This window comes from Sus scrofa, chromosome 12 (assembly GCF_000003025.6).
Source record: "Sus scrofa isolate TJ Tabasco breed Duroc chromosome 12, Sscrofa11.1, whole genome shotgun sequence".
NCBI classification, from domain to species: Eukaryota; Metazoa; Chordata; class Mammalia; order Artiodactyla; family Suidae; genus Sus; species Sus scrofa.
Window position 1 is genome coordinate 28,602,157 of NC_010454.4, and position 27,726 is coordinate 28,629,882.

The 27,726-nt window shown below is 39.7% G+C and overlaps 1 protein-coding gene across 4 annotated transcripts in view; it reads right to left on the reverse strand.

Annotated features, from left to right (window-relative positions):
* CA10 (carbonic anhydrase 10) overlaps positions 1-16,866 on the reverse strand; it is a 639,702-nt gene extending 622,836 nt beyond the window's left edge. Inside the window, exons 1-3 of one of the 4 annotated variants that reach the window (XM_021067242.1) lie at positions 14,978-15,108; positions 13,987-14,034; positions 13,392-13,820 (exon numbers count right to left, since the gene is read on the reverse strand). In XM_021067242.1, coding sequence (XP_020922901.1) covers positions 13,392-13,452 — 61 coding nt within the window. In that variant the 5' untranslated portion in view covers positions 13,453-13,820; positions 13,987-14,034; positions 14,978-15,108. Of the gene's footprint in view, positions 1-13,391; positions 14,810-14,977; positions 15,109-15,375 lie in introns of those variants that run through there. The other 3 variants (XM_021067240.1, XM_021067241.1, XM_021067239.1) reach the window with 3 other exon arrangements.

Sequence of the window (27,726 nt, forward strand, 5' to 3'; positions counted from 1 at the left end):
CTCCAAAGTTCTTCTTGTAACTTAATCTTGTGCCCTGACATTTCAAAACTGGAGAAGTTTAGTATCAACAGTAAACTTTGATAATTTTCTTAAAAGTCACTTAACACTATAAAATTTCCAAGTTGGAAAGGGACCTAGAAATTACCCAGTCCAATGTCCCTGTTTAAAAGGAGAAACCTGGGACTCAGACCAGTACAAAGACTTCCTTAAAACAACACAGTTGCAAAGCAAATACTAATCACATGTTCTAACTTTCACCCCAATAATTTTTTCAGGAAACCATCTGGGCCGTTCTTCCTTATAATTTATAAAAATGTGTTCTAGGTAAAATATTTAAGAAGGCTTAAGGTATTTCCATGTGGCTTAGTAAGTTAAGGATCCGGCATTGTCACTGAAGTGGCTTAGGGTCACAGCTGTGGCACAGGTTTGATCTCTGGCCCAGGAACTTCCTCATGCCATTGGTGCATCCAAAAAAAAAAAAATTAGAATAAATAAATAAATTTTTTTTTTTTTAAAAAAAGAAAACTCAAAATTCTGGACTTGGGAGAGATGTTTGCTTGTTCTTAACCGTGGTTTCCTCTCTCTGTTCTCACTTATTAAGCAAAAATGACATCTTGAGTGCGATGGTTATTCAGTTTTTGCTTAATAGATTCTGGGGGTGGACCACAGTTGAAAGCATCTGTTAACAAACAGACAACAGGTCCAAAATGGAGTCATCTGTGCTAAAGCCCATGTCACCAAATCGAGACTTAATACCTAACTTAACTGCAGTTTCGGCATCTCCCAGAAATATAGTCTTAACCAGTCACTCAGGAATTTCCCAGTTGGCACTAATGAGGTAATCCACCAGGGAGATTTCTGCCATCCCCTAAAGGAAGGTGAACTTGCCTGAAACAATCAACTCTTTGCTAGTAACTTCCTTATCCCACACCCTCTGCCTATAAAACTCTTCTATTTTGTACAGCTCTTTCTGTCTGCTTAGATGGGATGCTGCTCAATTTATGAATTGTTGAATAAAACCAATAGCATCTTTAAAATTTACTCGGTTGAATTTTTAAACACGTCTTTGAAAGCTTAATCACTGTTCTACATACTTATTTATGTATTTATACGTATTTCTGGAGACGTATAAACAGGTTATACGTTAACTATGGTAAAAACATAACATGGTAAAAACATAAAAAAAACTTCATATTGTTTTACCCAGAAATCAAAACAGTAGAATTATTTTAAAGAAATAATTCAATAGAAATAAATATCTACAGACATAAAAATATATGCTCCAAATGGCAAAACTAGAAACTCATAGATGCTCAAAAATAGGGGAAAAGATAAATATAAATATGTTATTTTAGATGAGTAAACTATTACAGAACTATTACAAAGAAAATTGTAATTGGAGTTCCCACTGTGGCAAAGTGGTAAAGAATCTAACTGCAGTGATTTGGGCTGCTATGGAGGTGCAGGTTCAATCCCCGGCCCAGAATAGTGGATCTACAGCTACAACATGGGTTTAGATTTAACCCCTAGCCTGGGAACTTCATATGTCACAGGTGCATCCATTAAAAAAAAAGTCATGGAGTTCCCGTCGTGGCGCAGTGGTTAACGAATCCGACTAGGAACCATGAGGTTGCGGGTTCAATCCCTGCCCTTGCTCAGTGGGTTAACGATCCGGCGTTGCTGTGAGCTGTGGTGTAGGTCGCAGACGTGGCTCGGATCCCACGTTGCTGTGGCTCTGGCGTAGTCCAGTGGCTACAGCTCTGATTAGACCCCTAGCCTGGGAACCTCCATATGCCGCGGGAGCGCCCCAAGAAATGGCAAAAAGGCAAAAAAAAAAAATCATAATATTAAAGTAGAAGATACTAGCCAGTCTTTACCAAACCATTTTCCCTTTGTTCCTGGCACAAGACTAGGCTGCAATTCCCAATCTCATTTGCAATAAGATGTTGCCATGTGACTGACCAGAAGTGATGAACACAGTTTTCCTGTTAAGTCTGTAAACAGCTCTCCCATGATCATCCTCCATGCTTTTTCCAATTGTTATGGTTGGTGTCCATAACAACACTGGACAGTCATGCCTTGAAGACAGCAGACCTATCATCCTAGAGATTCCCACGTCACTATACTGCAAACTTCTTAAATTCCTTCTCTTTATATACCACATAAACACACACACCAAGTCCCTATATAGCAAACACACACACACACACACACACACACACACACACACACACACACACCTATTGACATCTGTTAGACAATTAATGTGAGCAGGAGGTAAGCTTCTATCATGTTATATTACTGAGATTGTGGGGTTTACTGGTCACGGAGTCCTGGATTTCTTGAACTAAGAATCAACATGGGAGAATACTTAAGGAATAATGTAAGATTTTTTTTAAAGTCTAAAGCTTTCATGGAAAAAATTATAATTGCAAACTTTAGTAAATTAAAATTTAGCCTATGAGGAATCAGTTTGTTCTCCTAAATTTCCTTTGATACTATTGTTCTATCATATTTAGCATTAAAATTAGCTCAATGAATTCTAGCATTACTCATGTTTGTGACACTAAACCACTTGCATATACAGCCCCTGGCTTGCAAGGAGCACTGATCAAGGAGGAACATTTCAATCAAACACACAATTAGCCTAAACAGCAAATGTGTAAATAAAACTCTCATTTTAATTTGTTCAACACATCTTACCTTTAGGTATGGCACATTACAAAACTTTACCTGGCTCAGTCAGGCTCTAATTTCAGCAGTTCTAAAATCAGGAGGAAAGGAAAAAAAAATAAAAGGCTGCACCAACTCATGCACTATTTTAACTGCATATGGCTTTCATTTAGCCCCTACAACAGAGAATTTCAAAGATACAAATTAAAAGGCCACAAAGAATGTTTTCACCACAGTGGAAAAACAGCAATGTAACCTGATACAGACACAAAAAATAATTACTTCATTACTTTATATTTCATCCTCTAAGATGTGAGTGACTCAGAGCTAATGTCATCAAGTGCATGACAAGACAGCCAGTCACATATTTCTATTCACATCCAGACCACACAACAGACAATTATTACTCATTGAACCTCACTTTCTATTAATATAATCTCCATATATCTCCTGCAAGATTAACAGTAGGAGACTTTTTCCATAACCTCCTCCTTTTTTTTTTTTATAATTAAATGAACAAACAAGAAACCATCTCACTAACCTTTTCCTCACAGCAGTAAAGATCAACTAGGAGATTACAGGCAGAATGCACAGCCAAGAGGAGCAATCCACTATGTTATTTTAATTTCTAGGCTCTTGACTCTCCCTTAAGATAAGAATTAGAGGGCACCATAGTTCTATTATAAAAGATCCACGAGAACCAAAATTTTCTGACTTAAAACACCTTTGAAATCATTTTCCTATGAATCAAAACTATAGGGTGTGTAGGCTATTCCCCTAGTTAACTAAAGAGCAATGAGCTTTCTAAGTGTGGGCTTCTCCTAAATTGGAACCCAGTAAGAAAACCATATCCTGAGCAATCTCCTTTAATAGGAACAGAGATGGCATAAAGAACAAAGCATCCATTGATCCTTAATCATGCTAGTTCAAGTCTTACTAAGTGGTATTGCAGAACATAAAGAAGCAGAAGTACATTTTAAACAACTGTAAAGTGCCCCAACTAATGCTGGTTTGTCAAATGCAGGTAAGGGTTGAATCTGAGAAGGAAATAAAAAGCTATCCAATAGCTAGGAAGGAATTTAGGAAGGTTCCAGTTCTGACTATATACTCAAAAGACCTTAACCTCTATTCAAGATTTAAATCTTGTTTCCCAGTCTACTCTGAAAAAAGGAAACCCATTCTAAATCACTCTGTTATTCATTTATGTAGTAATTCAGTCATTCATTATTAAATAGCTATCAAAATACCAGACACTGGATTTGGCAATGGGAAAAAAATTGTGTACCACTAAATATACATTCTAGAAGGGCAAGGACCGTAGCTGTTTAGCTTACTACATTTTATCTCCTGTCTGGTCCAGTCACTCATTCACAGGAGGCATTTATTAGCATTTGTGGGATTAATGAACCTACATGTTAAACCCCATCAGAGAGGGAGAGAAAGTTTTCTAGACATGAACCTATAGTCGTACTTTTCAAGAATCCTATGAGATATTTATTATTATTCCAAAATCAGGGAGAAGAAATGGCTTGTGCTCACTCAGTAAGTGCTGCCATTAAAACTGTTTTCCTTGAGGTGAAAGATAGCTGTGTGTTATGTCACTAAGAGGGAGCCAGCAGCAGAAGAATATGTTGACTCACATCCTTCAGTAAATATGTTTATTCCAACTCTGGCATTGCTGCCAAATGTGTTGCGAAGCCAGCAGCACTTGGCTCTGGAAAACTCACCTGAAAGTCACAGGCTTCATTTCCTACTGTAAGCACCTTCAGCCTCTAATTATAAAGTATTGGACAAAGTCAAAGATTAATTCTGCATTTATTGTGACAAAGGTCTGATCTCTCCTAGATCTTGAGGGAAAGGCATTTATAGGCTTTCTCCTTCCAACCACTGAAGATCTTTCCACTTTCATCTTGATAGCACCTGAATGCAAATGAAATCAAACCCTAACACTGGCTTTACCATTACCGGTCCAATCTTGATTAAAAAAAAAAATTATAGTATTGTGATAAAAGCACAATTCAGACCAATTCTAAGCATCCATAGCGCCCCACTCCATCCCTAGATACTAGAAATCATGTAAAGGTTTGTCTAAGTTTACATCAGATGAAAACTGCAAAAAGTTGCAGGAAAAATTCAATTATCAAAGGGAATAAGAAGACAGTTGCCACATTGCAACTAAATCCAGGGTCAACTAAAAGGGTCCTGGCTCTTTCTCTTAGGGTATAAACACATTGATACAAACTAAGTAAGGAGATAAATCTGTAATCTAAATCTGAGTTATTGTAAAATCTTCTAGAAAGCTACCTGGAACTAGAGACAGTACTGGAAAATAACCAGTTATCTGGGCCAAACGGAGCATAGCTGGACTAGCGCCAAAGACTTTAACCCTGACTGGTCTGTTTCTAAAGAGAAAGATATAAACTGGCCCTACCCTTTTGGGCCTTAAAAGATGAGCTCCTTGCACAGAGGGGCACCCAGGTGGTTTTCACTATTATTATACATAGGGTGTTACTGCTATTGGAATCCTATCTCCTAAATGCTCTTCCATCTCAGCCTCATCCATCATACTCCACTCCAGCTGTTGCCATACTTACCTCTGACAGTCCCCTGAATTTATCATGTCCTATCCGATGGCCCTGGCTTTGCAAATTCTATATCCCATGATCATCCCTCCCCCCATCGCATGCCTGGTCAGTCACCAAAAATCTTCCAAGCCAACTTTAGCTTCTTTAGGATTCACCCCAGACACCTTCTGGCACTACCTGGTCTCCTTTCTCTCTCCCTTGCACACCCTTTCCCTGGCCTCCTCAAGGCTTCTCTACCTCTTTTCATTACAGTACTTATCACATTCTGCCATAACTACTAATATTTTTTAAAATCACCATCCTACTGGAAGATTATGAATTCCTGGAGGGAAAGAACAGCTGTCTTCCTCTTTTCCCAGTACCGTAAGTATAGAGCACCCTCAAAAAATTCTGAATGAGTAAGGAAACAAAGGAAGCCATTTTACTTTAGTTCTCTACGTTCACGCGTATTAACTGGACCACTGGAAGGCTAAAATGGGTATATAATTTAGTGGGCCATGAGTATACTCTCTCAATGGAACAAGAAGCCTATTGGAAATAAGAATAGTACAGAGTGTAATAAGGTAAAGCTGCTATGAAAAGCTATGCAGTGCTTCAAGCATTTGTTTCACATCAAATAGCACATCTATTGCTTGGCACATAATCTCCACAACACAAAAGTATGTATAAATAATTCATTTCTCTTGGCCTTTACCTAAAGCTAAAGACATTATTATTATTATTATTATTATTATTATTATTATATTATTATTCATGTACAAAACTGGAGAGAGATTTACATTTGCTTATCATAACACCAAATCTCAAAGACGAGGATATAGCAAATCCATAAGAGATAGGAAGATGGTCTTCAATTTTTACTTGTAATTGTATCCCTCAGAATGCCCCATCATGGCCTAATTAATCTATTGGGCCAGTATTTTTTTAACAAGTTCTGTGAGCATGAATAAAGGCTGACAAAAAGTCAAGTAGTTGGTTTCTAAGGTTATTGTTCATTGCAAAGTATAAAAGTATCTTATTAAATCACACACAAACCCGCTTTGTCATTTTCCTTATTTCTACCTTCACTCCACATTACTAAAAGATATGGTCTAAAATTCTCAGAGTTCCCGTTGTGGTGCAGCAGAAATGAATCCCACTAACCATGAGGTTGTGGGTTCGATATCTGGCCTCACTCAGTGGGTTAAGGCTCCAGCGTTGCCATGACCTGTGGTGCAGGTCGCAGATGCGGCTCGGATCCTGCGTTGCTGTGGCTGTGGGGTAGGCCAGCAGCTGTAGCTCAGATTAGACCCCTAGCCTGGGAACCTCCATATGCCACAGGTGCAGCCCTAAACAGACAAAAAGACAAAAAAAAAAAAAATATATATATATATATATATATACATAAAATAAAATAAAATAATAAAATAAAATAAAATAAATAAAATTCTTAGCTTGCATGCCCCTTCACATCGGTTCCAGTTTATTCTTTTAGTCTTATATCTAGTCACTTAATCCAATCCATCTATTTTATATGCTCATTTCACCATACTTCTGATACTCTGGGTTTTTTTTTTTTTATCCCTTCTTGTCTATGAACATACTATTCTTGCCTCATGATATGTCTTTTTATTTTTTCCTGTCCTTTTGAAATCTCATGTATCCTTCCAGACCTAGTTCAACTGGATTCTCCTCCATACACCTTACCCCTTCCCCACCTGCATCTTCTAACAACAGAATTAACTGCTCTCCCTTTATAATTCCGAAGCACTCTGCACACACCTCTATCACATAACATGTATACCATCTTCTAAATACTAAGAACCAAGTATTTTTTGTTTATTTTTATAACACCTACACTTGGTACTTATAGTTGGCTGGCAATAGTTTTGTTGAACACAGAAGATTGAATAATTAATTGTAACTTACAAAAACAGGTCTAAAGTATCAAAAACAAGCACTGTTATTGATGACAATGATGATGATGATTTTATGGGAGCAGCTCCAATTCACCGAGTTACATGTCAGACTCTACGACAGGAGCTTATGTACATTTTCCCCTATTCTCATTTTACAGATTTTATAGACTCAGATAATGTAAGAAACTTCAAGACCACACAGAGATGAATGCTGAAGGTAGTATTCACCTTAAGGCCTATTTTGGTTCCAAAGTCCATGCTTACTCTCATATGATTTGTGTAATTTGGTCAGTGGTTACTATATTCCAGACATGATGCTAGGCATTTTTACAAACAGAGTTTTCCTCCTTGTAATTACCCTGTAGGATCAACAACCTTGGAAAGTAAATATCATCTCCATTTTATAGACGGGAAAGCTGAAGTCTCCCCAAAACTCAATTGACTACATCTCAAATAGGCTACAAACTATGCAAAGTACAGCAGTAGTTGGAGACATGAAAAATAAAATTTTTAAATCCAAAGAAATGTTAGAATGTCAAACAAAGTTTAACCAAGGTCAGCCTATTGAATCCATGTAAAGATCCATAATTAAAAAAAAAAAAATCACCAAGAGGTTAAATATATTAGGATACTCTGTATTCTCTCAATTTAACAGCTAAGTGGGCTCCTCCCAACTTTCTAGTATCTCCGAAAGTGAAACTTTTTTTCCTAATTTGGATAGTCTTCACTGTACATCTTACTCATTCCTATACCTCTCCTTTTGGTGATGTGGTTGCTTCCCTCTTTTCTATCGAAATCTCTAACTTCTAATATCCTCCTTTTCCTTCATGCCTAGACTTCTCTCTTCCGTAGCATTATGTCCTTTATCAAATAATCAGGCATTATTTGTACTGTTTTATATCACGATACATTTTGTGCATTACAACTTTGCTTTCATAATTATGTCTTAACCAGTAAACATTATTGATATCATCTTATATCACTCTACACTATGTGCATCTATCTCAACTTTTATTTTATTTTTTCGTCTTTATCTTTTTGTCTTTTGGGGGCCGCACTCACGGCATATGGAGGTTCCCAGGCTAGAGATCTAATTGGAGCTACAGCTGCTGGCCTACCCCACAGCCACAGCAACGCAGGATCCGAGCCGAGTCTGTAACCTACACCACAGCTCAACTTTTATAACTGTATCTTAAGTATGGATCATTCCACAGTAAAGACACAGATACCTTATATTTGCATAACACAAAGAACATTCAGGGTCACTCTCCGATGTTTCCATGAACAATTCCTGGAAATAGGCAAAGACAGAACTTTCATTTCATGGATGAGGAAACAGACTTTAAAATAGCTAAGAGATTTGCTAAAAGTCATATAGGTAACTAAAGCAGAATTCGATAGCAGGGTGGGTCTTCTAACTTTCATATTCTTTCTACAATGGCCTTCTACCATGCACACTTATGGTGCCTGGATCTCTTCCTGACCTAAACCCTAGGCCCAAATATGTAACGTTTAATGAAAGTGAAAAGGTTGGGATGTTAAGTAATGATTGCCTAGGGTGGCAATGGAACCCCCTCTCTGCAACCAAGAATCCACACTGACAATTCTTTCCCTCCCTTTGGGGTAAAGAAGCCTCTCATCTCACTGCCAGGAGAGTCTCATCTATGATATCTGTCATCTATGGTATCTATCAATGACTAGGCTATGTGACATCCCATGGGAAACTGGATTTAAAGAAATCATATTACTAATAAGGTCATCAGATTCTTTGTTGAGGTGGAGTTTTTTGTTTGTTTGTTTTATAAGGATATTTTCTATTTCAAATCATAAGCAGTTTGCCATTTTGGAAGCACTTTAAAATTGGGTCTATATTGTATTATATTTTACAAGCTGAAAAAGGAAAATTCTATTGCTCCCCTTAGGAATAAGCACTACATTGTTCCCAGGTGATTTATTTAACTTTCCAAGCCTCACCTCAGGGACAAAGTGGGTTATATTCAAGACTATGCAACTAAAGCCTAAAGTTACCAGTTTCATTTACATGAAAAAGAAAATTAGGGAGTTCCCTCATTGATCCTCCGCAGGCCCCAAGCAAGGCAAAAAAAAAAAAAAAAAAAAAAAAAAAGAAAGAGAAAAGAAAGAAAGAAAATTAAGAGACATTTCAAAGTTGTTGTTAAGCCTTCAAGACCTTATTTAAAGTAGGATTTGTGCTCAATGTTATAAAATTCACTAATGATTTTTTTTCTTTTTTGCTTTTAAATAGGTTGTTACAGAGAAAGGTAAAGGCCTTATTCTATTCCTCATAAACCCATGCAATATTGGATTTGTTAGGAGAAAAAATAATTATTGAAGGCTTACTGTGGCTGAGACATTGTGCTAAGTGAAAATCATTGACCATATTATTTATTTTAATCCATATAACAAACATGTGGAGTATGTACAATTATCCCCTTTCTACTGGTAAAGAAGCTGATGTGAAACTATTTTAGTTTTGTAATTAAAAAAAAGAATGTATGAAATATTCCTTTATATTGCTGATCAAAAGGCACTGGGGAAAAAACAGGTCTCATCTGTTTGTACGACAGAGTCAAATACAACTCAAAAACTATCTTAGTTCTAGCTCTAGACTGTAATCATTCTACACTTCCACTCTCATTCATCTTACATCCATGTAACACAATTTACTCCATTTAACACAATTTACTCTTTCAATTGGAGATATCAAAATTAAAAATACTTAACAGAAACATTTAAAAGAAATCTTGCACCAAAACATAAATGGCCTACTGAATTTTGACTCAGAACTGGGTATGAATCCTCCAAGCTGAACCTCTGTGGGTTTTAGTTGCCTCATTTATAAAATCACGCTACAAATTCAGAAACTACGTAAGTTAAAATATGAAAATATGTGCAATATTATGTAATACATGTGAAAATACCACAAAATTCTAATTGCTATTGCTTTTATTTTTATGAATAAACTGACAAGGAAGTAAAGTCACATATAGGAAAGTAGGATGTGCTGTGTAAATTAAATCAGACAGCTCTCTTTGGACCAGGAAATTCTCTTCTGGTGCTGCTAAGTATTCATTCTCGCTGATCTGAGCTGCTTTTGTAAGAAGGGAATTGTGCTCTTGCTAGCACAGGGAAATATCATCCTGCTTTTCTTTCTTTCTATCTCCCCGCCATGTCCACAGACGACCTTGGCTGCCTTACATTTTCATTAAAATGAGATCAGAGTCTAACATGGAGCCCCCAGAACTTTCATATCATGGCCTTCCCTCCTCAGACTAGCTATGCTGTCCTTAAGTAGCCAAATTCTCTCAAAGGCACACATGCCACTTCCCCAGCAACTGGCTAAGCCTGGCTAAGCTTGCCACCTGACCTCAAGTCCCATTTACTCAGCTTCACTACAACCAAATGATTAATGCAGAGTCATCAAACATACAAGCCCAGGTGTCTGCATTTTAAGCAATATAGCCACACAGACCCACAGAGAAAATTCCTTTGGGTATACTTTTAATTTAAGGGGTGAGATGGAATGAGAGTGGAACCTTTGCTTAACAATACAAAGTACTAGAGTCCTCCTGAAAGCCAACTGAAATTCAGTCAATATACCTTCTATAGGACAAATTTACTTCCCAAATTTTCCTTCTGCAGAATGTTTACACTGCAGACTTCTGCTGGTCTTTTCCAGTCTATTATTCCTCAGTAATGAAGCCAACCCCACGAATGCATCAATCGTTGATGCTAGGTGACTCAGTAAGAGAATTAGTACCCATGTACAAGGTCGGATACCTTATCCCAAGATGGTAGAGAAGAGTTCATTTTAATTTTTTTTTTTTTAATTTAAGATGTAGTAGGTTCCATGAATTCCTTTTGGTAAAGCTCAGTCATGATTAAATTAAAACTGCAAATCATGGAAACAAATGACAGGCTCACTAAGCTCTCCCTGAGCCACAATTATTTAACATTAGTGCACTGCATTTCTATACCTCTTAAAGCTGCCAGATGGAAAAAACAAAGTCCCCCAAACTGTGGCAAATGTGAGTCATAAATATATTACTAATCAGAATTGTCACATACATGGACATCATTGAACAGTCCTGCTGATAAAGGGAGAGTGCTACCCCCTTTGGCCCTAAAGAAATAATGGCTTTTTAAAGCTAAGTTTATAAATGTGTAAATATAGAGTACATAATGTTGCATCTCTGCCTAAATGTCTTCATAAAGTGTAAATGAATGCTGATTCTAACTAGGCATTTCGAATGCTAACCTATTTTACCATGTTCAGCTAATAGCTAGCAATTTTGCTTATACTTTTACCTTCTCATTACATAGCAATGATGATTATTTAGTAAAATACATGTTAAAAGGCCATGTACTGCATAGCACTTCTCCTGGGTTAGAAATAACCTCCTCCAATGCTTCTATAAATACAATTTGATTGCTGATATATGAAATCAAGTATAGCTGTGATAAGTATACCTTGGAGGCTAAAACAGACCCAATCTCAGATGGTTCTCCTTTGTGCTGGCCTGACCAAATGCAGATCAGGGGTTGGGGACAAAAGATGGGAGAAGTCCAGAGCTTTAATGAATGTTAACTTTTCGTAAATCTTAAAGGGATTCAGACGGTTTGCTGATTTATGATGCTGGAAAGACGTAGGGCAGGTCTATTTTATAATTAGTAAAATAATATGGAACAAAGGGAGTTTGAAAAAGAAGTATAGAAGAGAAGGATGTAAAATGTGGCCTTGAGACACCACCCAGTCTACCCCTGGATATTCGACTGATAGAAACCTTTACAAGTCACCTGGGAGTTTTTCCTCTTAGATGTAGGATGGGTTAAAGGAGGTGAAGATTTGCAGTGACCCCAGGGTATTGTTTATTGTCTTCTAGGTATACAACATACCTCTAAAGTATTACAGTATAAATTTCTGAGTAGGGTGCTCTAGTCATAAACAGAATTATTTCAAATAAAATATGCCCCATCCCTACCCTGAGTACCGGTATTCGTAACCAGGTCCACGATAAGGTGCAGACAAGGATTTTTAATACCCAGAATGAGGTCTGCCTTAGGGTGGGGATTGGCTCTGCTGAAGGAAGACTTAGGGACATGTCCCTCCACCCCCATGTTGCTCAAATATGCCTGCTCACAGGGGCAAGGTTCCTGCTCTCCTCTTCTGTTGACTTCATGGGAAGTTGGCTGAGTCCCCAATTCTGCAGAGGGAATGCAGGCTGAGGGAAGTACTGCAAATGGGCCTTACCCTGGGTGCTTAAATAACAAGTGTGAAGGGAAATGGTGTGGACACTATCAATGGGAGGAGGCAGTGAACTGAATTGAGGAACACTGCTGATCCAGGAGCTTTTTCTTGCATCTCCAGTTCACAACCCCAACTCCCTGCACTGACAAAGACACTGCTTGGAAATCAAAATCCTTCCCAACACACAGACATACATACAGGCAGGCAAAAGCTCTGCCTCACTCACCTCAATGCCCTGACTTCCCACTAGCTCCTAAAACCACACACTGGCACATGTAGCCTGAGGTCAATAACTCTGAGCCAGTACCTTCTTGCCACCGGGAATTAGGAAAGACCATGACCTAAAGTAGTATTTATGATATTGCGTTGTTTCCGATGGGTTTTCCTTTTATTTGGGGTTGCCCTGATGTGTCTGAGGAAGGCAGTGGAGGACATCTACATCTCTCTGGTCCCTGTTGGTACTCTCCAGTCCCCGCATCCTTCTGCAGTCTCCCGTAAGTGCATAGATATCAAAGCAGGGCTCTGTATCCTTGTTTTTTCAGCCAGGAACCAATGAGTTTGGGAACTCTGAAAGCCAGAGGGTGGTGGGGGTGGGGGGTTGCCAAGGCTTAAATTTCCTGGCCAGAGTTCTCAACCGCCAAGCCAGCTGAAAATCAACACCCATCTGCCTCTTCTTTCTCATCCCCACCCCTACTATGTTCCAGGACTCCATACAGATACAACCCGCGCGCACGCGCGCGCGCCGCCACACACACACACACACACACACACACACACACACACCCTTGGGTTTAGATGGTTCTTAATTCCGAAGGCGGCAAACCCTCAGAGCTTAAAGGGTCTCTTGCCACCACTCCTCTCCCGTCCCACCCTGCTAGGCGACTTGCGAGTCTACACACAATAAAACCTATACATGCCAAAGACCACAACATAACCCGAACCCGCCGGTGACTCCAGCGCGCCCCATACCTGATATGCAGACGATGAAATTGGCTTGAAGAAGAAAAAGCACCTCCCAGACTATTTCCATCCTCTGATTCTCATTCCAAGTGCATCACTCGACGGGAAAACAGGGGGGGAAGGGGGAAGCCCCACACGGCACACACACATGCACACGGGCACACAGGCACACACCTCCTAAGCGAGCGCACACTTGCACTCCCACCCGACAGCCAGCCAGGAATAATCACCCCCAAGATCAATATCGCAGTTTGAATTGTTCCAGCAAATCTCCCTTCAGGCTCAACGGATGTGCGCCCCAGATGTGCTGACACATGTCCGATGCCTCGCTGCCCAGTAGTCTCCCCGCTCGGCGGTCTCTGCTCCTCGCACAAGCGGCGGAAACAGCACTAGCAGCGGCGGCGGCAGCCACCTGAAGCCACCAGCGCTGGGCTCTTCCTGCAAAAACGAGACCCCGATCCGCCTGGCGCCCCAAGAAGACATAGACGATAGCCCCCCGCCGGGCCGGCCGTGCCGCGCAGTTCCGGGCCCCTGGCCGTTCGCAGCTTGCTGGTTAAGCCCAGGCAGTCCGCGACGAGTTGCCCTCGAAGTCCGTCCCCCTTACCGGGGCATGATCAGAGGATGGCTGCTCCGCTCCGGGGCTGTTCTCCTCCTGCTTCCAGGGACCGGGGAGAGAAGCCGACACAGCATACAGAGAGACAAAAAGAGAGGCAGGGATTACTGCCCGAAACTGCCTGCCGCCAGCTGCCTCCGCCGACCCTCCCTGCACCCCAAGTCCACGCTGCCTTGGAGTCCGGCTGGGGCGGCGAGTACAGGCAGCTGAGCCCGAACAGTTGGGGAGCCGAGTATGCGGGAGCGCCGCGAGCTCGCGGGCTTCCCACGTCGCGCGCGCGCTTTCTGTTCCTTGCTATTTTCCTGGGCTCCCCAGAACCGCCAGTTGCCTCGCTTCCTCAGTCCGCAACTAGCACCGCCGCCGTCGCTGCCGCCGCGATTTTCCGCAATGCAACTGCAGGGGTCGTTATTTCCTCGCCTACAGATCCCGACGCTTCCCGATTCTGAAGGGAGGTGGAGGGCGGGTGGGGGAAGGGTAGAGTAAGAGGGAGTGGGGGATAGGCCAGGTGAGCGTCCTCGCTGCTGCCGGGAGCTGCACTGCCAACCCGGCCCCCGATGCCTGGGTGCGGAGGCAGGAGGACAGGGTGGGGAGAAGAGGCTTAAGGCGGCCATAAGGAGAGGGAGGGCTGGGCATCGGAGCTTCGGCCCAACGCGGCAGCCGCCTCGGCCCCAACGCCTGGCTCCAACTCCGCACTCCGCCCCGCCCCGGCTGCTTTTGTCACCCTCAAGGATTTGGGGAGTTTTTCTTCTCCTTAAAAAGAACTTCGCTCCCGCTGGTTAGGCTGAGAGACCTGTGCAGGACTCATCTTGAGAGTGCTAGGCTGCGCTCTCCCTCTGCTGTGGATTTTTTTTTTTTTTTTTTTTTTTTTTTTTTGCATAATTCACTCCCTCCTCTCTCTCCCTCTCGCGCTCTCTCTCTCTCTAGTCCCTTCCTGCCCCCTCCTCCTTCTCGCTTTCCGCTCCAGTGCCAGAACACTACTTACCCCAGAGTTCTCTTTGCAGGTTCCCTGACCAGGTACTGCAAGTCCCTCACCTCCCTCCTCCCGAAACAGAGAAAAACCGTCTTTCCAAGACCGGATGTGAGCAGTGGCCGCTGCCAACTGCTCCTCTTCCTAGCTCCAGAAAGATCCAGGACTATTGGAAACCCGGACCTTAGAGGAAGAGGCTTCCCTTCTTTCGCTTATTCTGTTTATCTTTTGGGAAGTGCAAGGGTTTTGGAGGGTTTTGCTGGGCTCCAGAACACTCTGCCAGCAACACTCAGCAGCTTCCACAGATTTCCCCACCAACCCCGCGCGCCCGCGCGCGCGCATCCTCCCAGAACGCGGCTCCTCAAGGCCCCAGGGGAAGGTGGGGGCGGCGTGAGATCCAGCCACCAACCCACCCAGGCGCAGTCGGACGCCAGAGCCGCTGGTCCACAGAAGGTCTTGCTGCAGCTGGGGAAGGACTTGCTCCCGGTCAATCGCTTGTAATGCCGACGCAAGGGAATCATTAGGAAACACTGCGCTGGGACTGTTTCGCGAAGAGGGCTGACAGCGAGAGAAGAAAGGGGAAAAAAAAAAAATCGCAGATTTGTATTGCCTCTACGGCTGCAGGACCCTTCTGAGGAAACACCAGACTTAGCTCTTGGGGAAGGGAAATCCCTGGAAAGATATTGGATTTCTCGGCGCGCTTGTTTGGAGATTTTGCAGAAGCGCGGATGGACACATAACAAAGACAAACATACATACCCCGCAGGGAATGTTTTGCACTTTTTTAATCTTTGGTCTTTAGAAGCCATTTCAGTGTGAGGCTCGGTATAACCACATGGATAAATGGAGAGGGCGAAGGAGAAGGGAAACACATGGGAACCTTCATCTGCACAGTCAAGTTAGTGAGTCTTTCTGGCTACGTGGAGCCAAAGGAGTTATACTGCAGCGTTCCCAGGATTCTTGGACTGACTCCAGCTGCTCAGGAGTCTGGCGTGTCTTTTTGCAGAGTGGCTGTTGGGAGCAGGGTGGGGGCCGGTGGCAGAGAAAGTGAACAGAGCGAATAGCGTGAGCTTTGGAGGCCACCGCTGCTAGTTCTGCTGCCTTCAGGAATTCGTAAAAAGAACCACAGGAGGACTTGCCTACTCTTTTAAGATCGAGGTTTGACTGAGCCTCTCTCAGAGATCTATTCCCTGAGATGAAGGCCGAGGACTCCAGGTGGTCAGCATATTAAAAAAATCTAGGCCCAGATAAAGCAAGTCCAGGATTCTTATGCTGAGAGTTTGGGAGGCTCAGCGGGAAAGACAGAGACTTCAAATTATTAAAAGAATCTTAGATAGTGAGAATCAGTCCTTTTGGGAAACATACTGGGGGGAGGGGTGTCCCCATGCCTTGAAAGTTCACGGCCCAAAAGGGATTTTTGAAGGAAAAGAAAAAAAAAAAAAAAAAAAAGAAGCAGTTTGCCAGAGAGGAACAGATTCTACGCTAGAGAGCGCTTGAAACCATGGATAGTGAACCTTCTCTCTGCACTTGCGAGTGAAATGTGATTGCTAACGGGAGAGCTCTCTCTGGAAGCATAGTGCCTGATTTTTTTATATCACGACTCATTTATTTACTAATGAATTATGCAAATATTAACTGAGTGCCATATATGTGTCAAACACTGTGGCAAGACGCTGGAGCTTTGTCACTGAAAATCTGTAATCCTTGTTTTGAAAAAGCTTATAGATCATATTCCCCTCTACATTTTGCCTTAAAATCCAATATCAATAAAATAATACACTTATTTTTCTTTTCATCCTGTACACTCACCTCACTCTGAGTATTTAATCTGTTCTCTGCCACTAAATCCTTTCCATTAAAAAACAAAACATTACACCTGAAACTAATACAACGTTGTAAGTCAACTATACTGCAATAAATTTTAAAAGACAGTTGAAAATAAAACGCAAAAATAAACAAAAACATCAAATCATATGATAGTATTTAAGTAAAAATAATGGCATGTATTAATTGTTTGCCACGTGCCAGGTAAATCCAAATCCCTTCCATGAATAATCTTATCATCCATATAAAAGAAATGTTATTACTTACATTTTGCAGATGATAATACAGAGGCCCAGAGGAGTTATTTGCCTAGGGTTTCACAGCTATATCTAGCTCCAACTGGTAGAGATCAGAGCCAAGCTTTCCAAACTCAGAGGCCACGACACACCATCTCCCTTTATACACTATAAAATGAAGCATATCATCTTGGGGAGGTAAATCAGAATTCACGTATGGCAGAACTAGAAATTAACCAAAGGTGGGTTGAAATGGCATGGTACATTATGCAGTTTAGGGCTTAACTACTATGGAATTGGAGAAAGAAAAGATCACTTGGAATTACGAGTAATCAAAGACATTTCTAATTAAAGTGTGAGTGCCTGCTAAGTGCTCATTCTGTTCTTGGCACCCCGGAGACAACACTGAACAGGACAGTCCCTCAAAATTTAGTTCCCATATTAGCATTTTCTAGAAGAAAAAAAAAAAAGCAATATTTTCTTGATCATTTCTAGGTTTAACCTGTTTTCTAAGAAAATCTCCGTCTGAATCCAGAATATAAGAAAACATGTATTAAGTAGAAACCTTCTGTCATCACTCTTTACTGTTTATTTTTTAAGCCCTGAAGCTAAAAAAATAAATTTTATAAACACTATGAGGCTAGAAAATATTTATTCTTAGCAAGTTTTTTTCATATGTTAATCAGCTTGTACCCATATCTTAATAACTACAAAGAATCTTTCTCCATTATATCTGCTTCATTCTTTTTTTTTGTTTTTTTGTTTTTTGCTTTTTTTTTAGGGCCACTGGTGTGGCATATGGAAGTTCCCAGGCTAGGGGTCGAATCAGAGCTACAGCTGCTGGCCTATGCCACAGCCCCAGCGAGACCAGATCTCAACCATGTCTGCCACCTACACCACAGCTCAGGGCAATGCCTGATCCTTAACTCACTGAGCAAGGCCAGGGCTAGAACTCACATCATCATAGATGCTAGTTAGTGTTGTTTCCACTGAGCCACAATGGGAACTCCTGCCTTCATCTTTTGTCTCTTCCCTGCTCTACATTTCTCTACTACAAATTCAGTGCAAGCATGTTACACATACATTAGAAAATCTTGGCTGAGCCCAAGGGTGAGAGCCAATTCATTTTCCCAAAGAAAAGAAGGAATTGTGGTTCTACTTCCTGGAAGAAAACAGTATTGAAATACTTTGGATTCTTTCTCTACCTTATCTTTTCCTCAACCCCACAGAAAAGGGGTTGTTAAAATTTTTGAGTTTCACGTCCATTAGGGCCAATTCCCTGAGGCTGGGCACCTGTATTAGAAGAAAAAGCAGATTCATCTCTCTTCCCATACCTCTGCTCTTTTTGGTCAACCTAAATTCAGGCAAAATCGGCTTATTTTTTCAGTGTGTGTTTATAGTCTCTGCCTTATTTAACTCAAGAAGAATAGCAATTGTCTGAGAAGGGAGGCAGGGGAGTGGAGAGGGAGAGGTTACAAAAAAGCAAAAGTAAACTTTTTAGAGTAATAGATATATCCATTATCCTAGTTGTATTGATGGCTTATGGATGTATACATGTGTCAAAGTTTGAGTAAAATTACTCAGACTTTGATAAATTTTAAAAATTATAGAAGGACTTCCCTGGTGGCTCAGTGAATTAAAGTTCTGGCATTGTTACTGCTTTAGCTTGGGTCACTGCTTTGGTGCAGGTTTGCTCCCTGGCCCAGCAACTCTGCGTGCTACAGATGCAGCCAGAAATAAAGTTATAGGAGTTGTTCTTTTTTTTAATTTGGAGCTTGTCATTCTAAGAAGTAGCTTTAATCGTGAATCTTTATCTGTTTTATAGGTATTGGAGTATTTATTATGTTAAATAATGTAATAGAACTCAAAACATAACTATCCTGTTGGGAACGTATGATAAACTCCTCTAGTATTAGGTAGGGAGATTTTCCTTTAAGGCAATAAAATTTATCTGGTCAGCCCTTGGAGAGAGGAAATCATGGGACAGAAATGAAAACTTGGAAGATGAGTTTTAGAGTGGAGCTGAATAAGAATACTTCCTTTTCACTGAGTTAGGATGAGAGGCAAAGGAGTCTGTAGAATCAGGAGTGTGTTTATTGGGGATGACTGGATTATGCTACGGAGATGTGAGCTATGAGCTAAGAGTTGGGGGGGGGGAGCCTTATGATAATGCAGGAACATTCCCTGGGGGAAACCAAAGAGATTGGCATGTAATTCTGAAACTGACAGTATTGACGGCCTGAACCTAGCCAGAACACAGATTGGGACTTGAACCCACATGCCAGGACATGAACCCGGCCTAAACCCAGATTGGGACTTGAACCCACGGTTTTAAATTAGAATCACTCACCCTGTGTCTGATCTCACTGATGGTTTAGGTTCTTCATGTCTCCACACAGAAGGAATTCAAACTGCAGTGTGTGATGGAAAGTGACAGCAAGGTCACACCACTGACAGAACAGAGCGCTATATGGAAGAAAGAGGCAGGTAAAGACTCTGGTGATGGCATGGATTGTGAGCACAGATAGGTTATCACCATTGGGACTCCTTAAGAGTTTGTGAGTGGGAGGAAACAACCTCAAAATGGGGCCTAGAAGCTACTATCTAGCATGCAGGCTGAGGCCATCAAGCAGTGTATTAGTTTCCTGTTGCTGATATAAATTTATAATTATTATTATTATAAATTTAGTGGCATAAAACAATACAACCTGTTTAATATTTCAGTTCTAGAGGTCAGAATTCTGAAATAAGTCTGAAGTGCTGCACTGTTTCTGAAGTCTTAAGGGGAGAACTCATTCCTTGCCTTTTCCAGCTTCTAGAAGTTGGCTGCATCCCTTTGCTAGTGACTCCCTTTCAGCAATGGCTCTATTGAAGCTTCTGCTTCCACCGTCACATCTCCTATTACTCCTTAATTCCTTTTTCTTTTCCTATAAGGATCCTTGTGATTACATTGGGTTCACTGGATAATCCAGGATGGTCTCCCCATCTCAACGTTTGCCATGTAAGGTAAGATATTACCTTCTAGGGATTGGGTGTGGACATCTTTTTGAATAGGATATATTTTTGGAAAAGGATTTCTTCTTACCCATACTGTAACTTGTAACCAACATAAGAAATTTTATTTTTTAAAGGAAACAGAGTATATGTTATTCCTATAAAATGCTTTTCATTATTAATCATTTAGATTTTGACAGATTAAGAATGACTTGGAAATGATACATACTAATTTTATGGAATTTTGACAATAATTGGGTATCAATTTGGAAATTTGTGACATGCATACTACACTTTTCTTCTTTTCATTACAACTAATCTCTCTCTCAAGTATTCAGCCTTCTGAAGTCAAGATTTTACATGTGAAAGACTTATTTGCAATGAATAAATAGCAGGCACTCAATAAATGAGTTCTGAAGATTGAATACGTTTGTTTATTTAAATAACTTCAATGTTTCTTGCATTTGTTTCATGGATTTGATGGTACAGTTCAAGTGCACATTACTACAATTTCAGCCCTGATTTAGTCCAAGTCCCTTAATTTTCAGGTCAGAAGATGAAGGCTTAAATGTGTCCAAGTTCAAATATAGACAGAAGAAGAGGCAGAAGTAGAGTTTGACTCTAGAGTTCCTAATTATTTATTTTTAAAACTGGTTGGGCTCATAAACTAGCTTCTCTACACAGAGATAAAAGAAAGTGGCTGACAACTCCAGATAAGGAGGTAGCAGTTTTAATCAGCAAGGAAACTAACATATAAAGCTTGTCCCGAACAGCTGATACAAAATGAGTATATCTCCATACCTTCCTGCCAGAGTCTTAGAAATTTACAAAGAAACCTTAACCGGGTTTGATTATATATTCAGTCCAGTTGAGTATCTCAACAATATCTTACTCTCTAAAGGCTGCATCCTTTAAATGGCTCCCACTGTGGGAACAGTGAGTGGAACATAACGATTCCAAGGACAGGCAGGAGCCTTGATGGCACAGCCTTTAGGTCAACCATCAGTCACATCCTCTCAATTACCTCCTCTAAGGACCTTCCATCCCCATCATTCTTTCAGCTGTCACCAAATCACACATTGCAGCATCTGAAACATGGAAAACATATCATCCAAATTTATACAACTTTGTGGAAGATGCTTTTCCTAGATTTTCTGCTTTTGGGACAAAACACTTTCAGTTCCACCAATTGTGTGTGTGTATGTATGTGTGCATTTGATTTTGTGGTTTTACAATAAACACTTACTTTCTAGTGAATTTTTATTTCAACAAGAATCCTCCCTTTTTCTCCTTAAGCCAGCTGCAGTAGCTGTTTCAAGTAGCAATTATAGATCAATACAGAGGATTTTAGTTCCATAATGATTCTCAGTTTTAAAGAAAGGATTTAATTAGTACAACAGTGTGCTACCACCTCAGCTTGTATAATTTTGGAGTTAGCATTAGGTTTTAAAATAATTGGCAAAATTTTTTTTCACATTGCCTCCCTAATGATAAGCGTAAAATTATAAGTATTAGCTTTTTATACTGCTCTTGAAAAACATATTCTGGTTTACTACTCAACACTTTCTACATGCTGGACTATAGAGTCATATATCCCATTTATTTATTAGGAAAACCTACAAATAACTAATGTGGCAGACAGACCTATACAAAATATTTAGAGGCCCAGGATAATAGTATGTCTCATGGATCTTTCCTCTCCAAGCCCATGGTGCTCTCTCCTTTTCTTCCCACTCTTGGCACTGTCTCAATTTGCCAGGGGCCTGATTGTGGAGTCTTTCATGCGTATATGAAATGCCTCATGCTCAAGTGCCTCAAGGCTGTGTTTCTAACAGACACACTTAAATCCTTGGTCACACTCTTGGACTTAGGTGTGGGACTCCAAGAATCCTTCAAGGAGATAGAACTCAAAGCCTCTAGCCAAAAGAACAATTAGTAGACCCTTAATCATAGCCCCACTTATTTCATTGTAATGCCCCAGCTATCTCATTGTAGTGACCCACCACCACCTAGAGCAACCTGGCCTACTCCTTTCTACCTGCTACTAAGAAAGGTATGTGATTCACTCCTCACCCTGCCCCTATGGAGATAGGGGCCTTATATGCCCCCAACCAACCAGAAAGTGTTTTGTAAGCCCTCTCCTCTCTCTCTAGGCTATAAAAACAGATAGGACCCCAAGCTTGGGGTCAGCTCTCCCTGATCATCAGAAAGTTGTTCTGCTGCCCCAGAGCATCGCTTATCTTAATAAACTTATCTCTCTTTTCACCTCACTATGAGTCCGGAAAATTATTTTTCCTACACGCATCCACATTCCGTGACACTAAGTACGCACTCACCAGACTTGCAGTCTACCCATGGGGAAATAGAGCTGTCCCCTCCCTCCACCCAACGTATTAAACATTCAATGTTTGTGTGAGATAATATTGAATAGATTCATAGGTTTAGAGATGTTGAAGAGTGAGGAAGCTGCAACTGGAAGGCTCTAAAAGAATCCCATTTCCAAATCCACAAAGGATGGGACCTTACTGTAGGCACCTCCACACCTAGCTTACTCTCCAGCAATTAAGAATTTCAGATCTTTCCAACTTCAACAAGAATTTTTCTCCCTGATACTGCTGTGTGGATTATTAATTGTAAAAAAGCAGGAGTTGAGTTACAGTGGTAAGAAACCCACAAAGTTCTGGATCTACTTTCGGTTGTTAAACAGAGCAGTAGAGAAAACTCATTAAATCAAAAAGAACTTCCTGCCAAACAGACAGGTGAAGTAAGTATGAGTAGCCCTACTCTATGACAGAGTTAACAACAGTTGAGATCAAAGGGGGTTGTAAGACTAGAGTTTTCATTGTAAAATATAAACATGCTATTGTAAAGTACTGTAAACTCTAAAAGATACAGGAAATGTCATATAAACTTACACTCAGTGATGGTTTTCAACTTACTGGTTCAAACATTTCACTAAATCTTTAAAGACACTTATGAGCTAATATTACCTTATACTGAGAGGGAGAAGAATATGAACACTACTTACGAAAGTATTTTTCACTTAAACCCCTGGTAAATTATTATTTCTATAGAAAGATGAATTAAATGGTTATGAATCAAATCTTTAAATGGTCAGCTATTTAAAAAATTCTCTTCAAATCACTAAATTCTCTCATGATAAAATAGGAATTTCTGGTTTCTGTTTCTCACTTTCCTTCCCAAAAAAACGTAAAGCAGATTGGCATCTTGCTCTCTTCAGGTTTTTGGTTGGAAAAAAAATGAACAGAACGAGACCTATTTTTTTTACCTCTCATAGAAGTGAATTTCAGAAGGAGATTGTAATTTTGGATGTTGTATCATAATAATTTTTGGATTCTTGGATTCAGTTCAGTCAGTAACTACTTGAGTTAATTTGCTCAGTAGTCACTTTGCTGTACAATAGAAATTGAAGGAACATTTGAAATCAACTATACTTTAATAAAAAAAAAAAAGTACTCTTCATTAACCAAAGACGAAGTATACTCAATAAAACAGAATGTAAGTGCCGCTCACAAAGAGTTCTCATTTTCCTTCAGGTTTTTCCTAATTTTTTAAAGAAAATAAACTTTAATATACTTGCACTCTTAAGGAGGTATACGATGACAATGTCACAAAATCAAATAATGGAAAGCTTAGATATGAAGTATAAAGAAGTTGGGTCTATCCTGGTTCAGAGACTGACTTTTACCCACTGAATGCCATAAAGAGCCGCTTCTAGCACTTGCTACAAGCTATCTACTTTAAACCAGCAGAGTGCACCCTTGAGCCATCCTAGATATACTTTATCCTTGAGGAGAGGCAATAACCAAACTTGAAATGAAAGTTAACTAAAGAATCTCAGCCTAACCATTTCCCACTGAGGGGAAGTTATTTCTGGTACTCTAGTGGAAACTCAAACTAGAAAATGCAGACCCGATGAACCAAGCAGGAGCCTGTCAAGAACACAAAAATCAATCTTATTTTTCTGAGACTATTTAATATACATAATTGGTTGAACAAGTGTTGGGGGACTAAAAAGCCCACGGAAAAGTCTAACTCAGAGAGTAACTATAGAAAATAGCTACCATTATGAGTGGGAAGACAAAGCAAGGGTATTAGGATTATCAGAACCTAGAAGCTTGGAGGGGTTTCTTGATAATCTGGGACCTGTACTTCTCAAGAGAAAGTGCTTGCCACGGATACTGGTACCTTAGACGCTCAGAGGAGGGGCTATAACTCAGACCTCTGAGGAGGGTGTGTTGTTCAGCTGATAGTTATATTTCTGATGCAGCAAAATGAAGGCTGGTTCTGAGACTGCTGGAAGAAAATTGAAAGTGGACCAACTGCTGCTTGCTGAAGGAAGAGTTGTTGCTAGGAAGACACTTTCAAAAAACTGAATGAATCAAGTCCTTGCTCCCGCCTGCTGCCTTCTAATCTCCCTGCTGGGAAGACACTTTCAAAACACTGAATGAATCAAGTCCTTTCTCCCACCTCCTGCCTTCTAATCTCGACCTAGCACCCACTGTCTGCAAAACCTAACAGAAAACAAAAAGAAGTATGTTTGACAAAGACTCAGCCTCAGCATCATAGAGTATGGAAGAATTTGGATCTAAAGTATGATAGGTTAATAATCAACACATTCACTGATTCCAATATTGATGGGACTTTGATGGAGGAAACATTAGAAGCAAATGTGGAAGGGGTAAATCAGTTGTTACAGTCCAGGATTTTGAAAAATGAAATGTTGCCTTTTAGCTACTCTTCGTGGTACTTGATGAAATTGAAGTAGTATTTTTCTCTCTGATTCACCAGCAGTTCTGTTGACTTACCCACAACTTCATAAATATTTGACTTTCCAAAATCGGTTTTTGTATTAATCTTTCGCGGCCCTATGAAACTAAGCAAACTACCCTACAGTGTTTTCTCCTACCTTCAAATCTGGCAATTCATAGTGGAGCTTTTGTTTGCTCCACTATAGTCAAAGGCTGAACCTTTCTCCCAATCGTGATTGATTAATCAGCTCTCAAATAGCCGGAAGCACCAAAGATGCTGCCTCATTTCCATGTACCTAGAATTACCAGATAACAACGTAGTGCAAAAAGAAAGATGTCTTCTGGGGTGGAGATTTGACCCTGAGGTCATCTGAGTTAAAGAAGTAATACTTAAACTTAAAAACATTTATAGGAATTTAGGAAATACCTAGTGTTAACAATAATAGTCGAGCAAACTTGATAGCAAAGGTAAGTCATCCTAAAGTCAACACTGTACTAATCTTAGGCACTGTGGAGAACACGGTGGTTAGAGTCGCTGAATCATGAATCTGAAGGCTGGTATTTGAATCTGAAATATTATTTTCATCAGCTATGGGATTTCACAAAGTATTTAACACTTGAAGTCACAATTTCTTTTGCAAATACAGTCACGATTTCTTTTGCAAATATAAAAACATCTTTTATATAGAATTTTTGAGACAACTGAATGGAATAATAGAAATAAAAACATTTAATACATGATAGGTATTTAATAATTATTAATCTAAGTCCATGTAGAATTATAATCGGAAAATGCAATATGAGGTTCATGAAATATGCCAACCAGGAATTTTAGGACATCAAATCCCAGGCACTTGGCATATATTAAGTTATGATTTTCATGCATCCTATTCTTATATCCCTCCCCCTGCCCCGCCCCTGGCCTATACAATGATATTTGCTTAGCTGGTTGGATTTAGAGTCTAGGGAGGTGAAGTAAAGGTGAATAGACAATTACACAAGTAGACATTTCTATTTTAAGCAAATATTTACTCGAAATTAACTAACTAAACCTTTTTAGTGAGAAGATAAGATTTGAAGGAGAACTGAAATGGGAATCAGAAGACACAGGTTAAAGTCACTGCTCTGCCTTTTAGATGTTATGTGGGCAAGTTATTTAAACTTTTCCCAGTTTGAGTTTTTTAGTTGTTGTTTTAATTTCATTTCATTTCTGGACTCTAATAGTTTTGTTTTCTTACTGTAATAGGTAGATTAATATCTACCCCACTGGGCTGTTTTGAGGAATAAATGAAATAATACACAGAAAGTACCTGGTGTAACAGTAAGCCCTAAATACATGGGCCATTACTGTCAGCTCCTGAGCACTCAGTTTTTTTGTGCACAGATCAGTGAGATATGAATTTGAGTCCTGGCTTTGCGGCTTACCAGCACCGTGATCTTGGGTAAATTACTTGAAATCTCTAGGTCTTAGATTCTTTACCGTTAAAGCTGAGATTAATACTGATTCTCCTTACTGCACAGATTTACTGGATAGTGGAGCTGATGAAAAAAAATCATTGCAACACACTTTATGTGTATGTGGATATATATGTATGTATGTATATGTATATTATGTGTACATATGTAAATATGTGTATCTTTATGCATAGCATAATGTAGGCATGTATATGTATATTTTTATACACAGACACCTACACATACACATATACACATAGACGTTGATTTTGAAAGTGTCTTAATATTGCAAAATCTATCTATGGCAGGCCTAGTATTGGAATTTACTGATTAATTCAAAAAAGGGGATCAAAATTCAGACTCTCCTGTGATAAATGAGGGAAGCAAATGTAGCCTCCCATTTGCTACAAGTAAACATTAATATCTTTTTATTCCATTAATTAATAATTAATTGTCCCAGGCTCTGACTCAAGTATGACCACACCTTATCAAAGCCCACAACAGAGAAATATTGTACAAAATGTAAAACATCAATTTTATCATAAGTAATAAAAATTCAATTGTTAGAATAAATGTGTGAATTAGTAACCCAAGCTTAGCATAAAACCATAGACTGTAAATAGATTTGGAAAACAAAATAACAAGGGTGTGACAGTTTATAAAGTGTGTGTAAAATCCAGCATTGCTTCCACATACTGACAAAAATGTTCCATATTACAGGAAAGGAAAAAAAAATTTTTTCACATTTTAACAGTACATTTTCTTTTATAAATGATTTTTATTTTTTCCATTATACTTGATTTACTGTATTCTGTAAGTTTCTACTGTACAGCAAAGTGACCCAGTCATATATATATATATATATATATATATATTCGTTTTCTCACCTTGTCCTCCATCATTTTCCATCACAAGTGACTAGATATAGTTCCCCGTGCTATACAGAGGGTCTCATTGCTTGTCCACTCCAAATGCAACAGTTTGCAAAAGGAAAATAATTTTTTACTTTTTATTGTGCTTTATAGCCACAACAGTCCAACGAGTAGGCTGAATTGGAAGCTTCTCAAATAGCGAGGCTTACGGGGAAGTGAAAACGTAAACTTCCCAGAATTGTCTTCCGTATACCTTTGGTGGGGCCTGGAATTTTTCGGTGTTGGTGAAAGTGTTGACTTGAGAAGAATATGAAAAATATGACCATGAACTTGGCATTACAAAATTTGGGACCTTGTTTGCACTTTATCTTTTATATGCTATGTAACTATGAATAATGTCCATTGAGATCTTTGATCTTCAATGTACACTTAAGAAAGATGGATGTACTAATATTATTAAGAAGGCATTAAAATGAGATCTTTTGTTAAAGCACTTTGCATATATTATGTAGGTTAAGGAGTGCTTCATAAGAGGTGAAATTATAATGTAATTTGATGATTTTAGTATATTTTGTTATTTTTTTAATTAACAGAAATCAAAATATTCATGT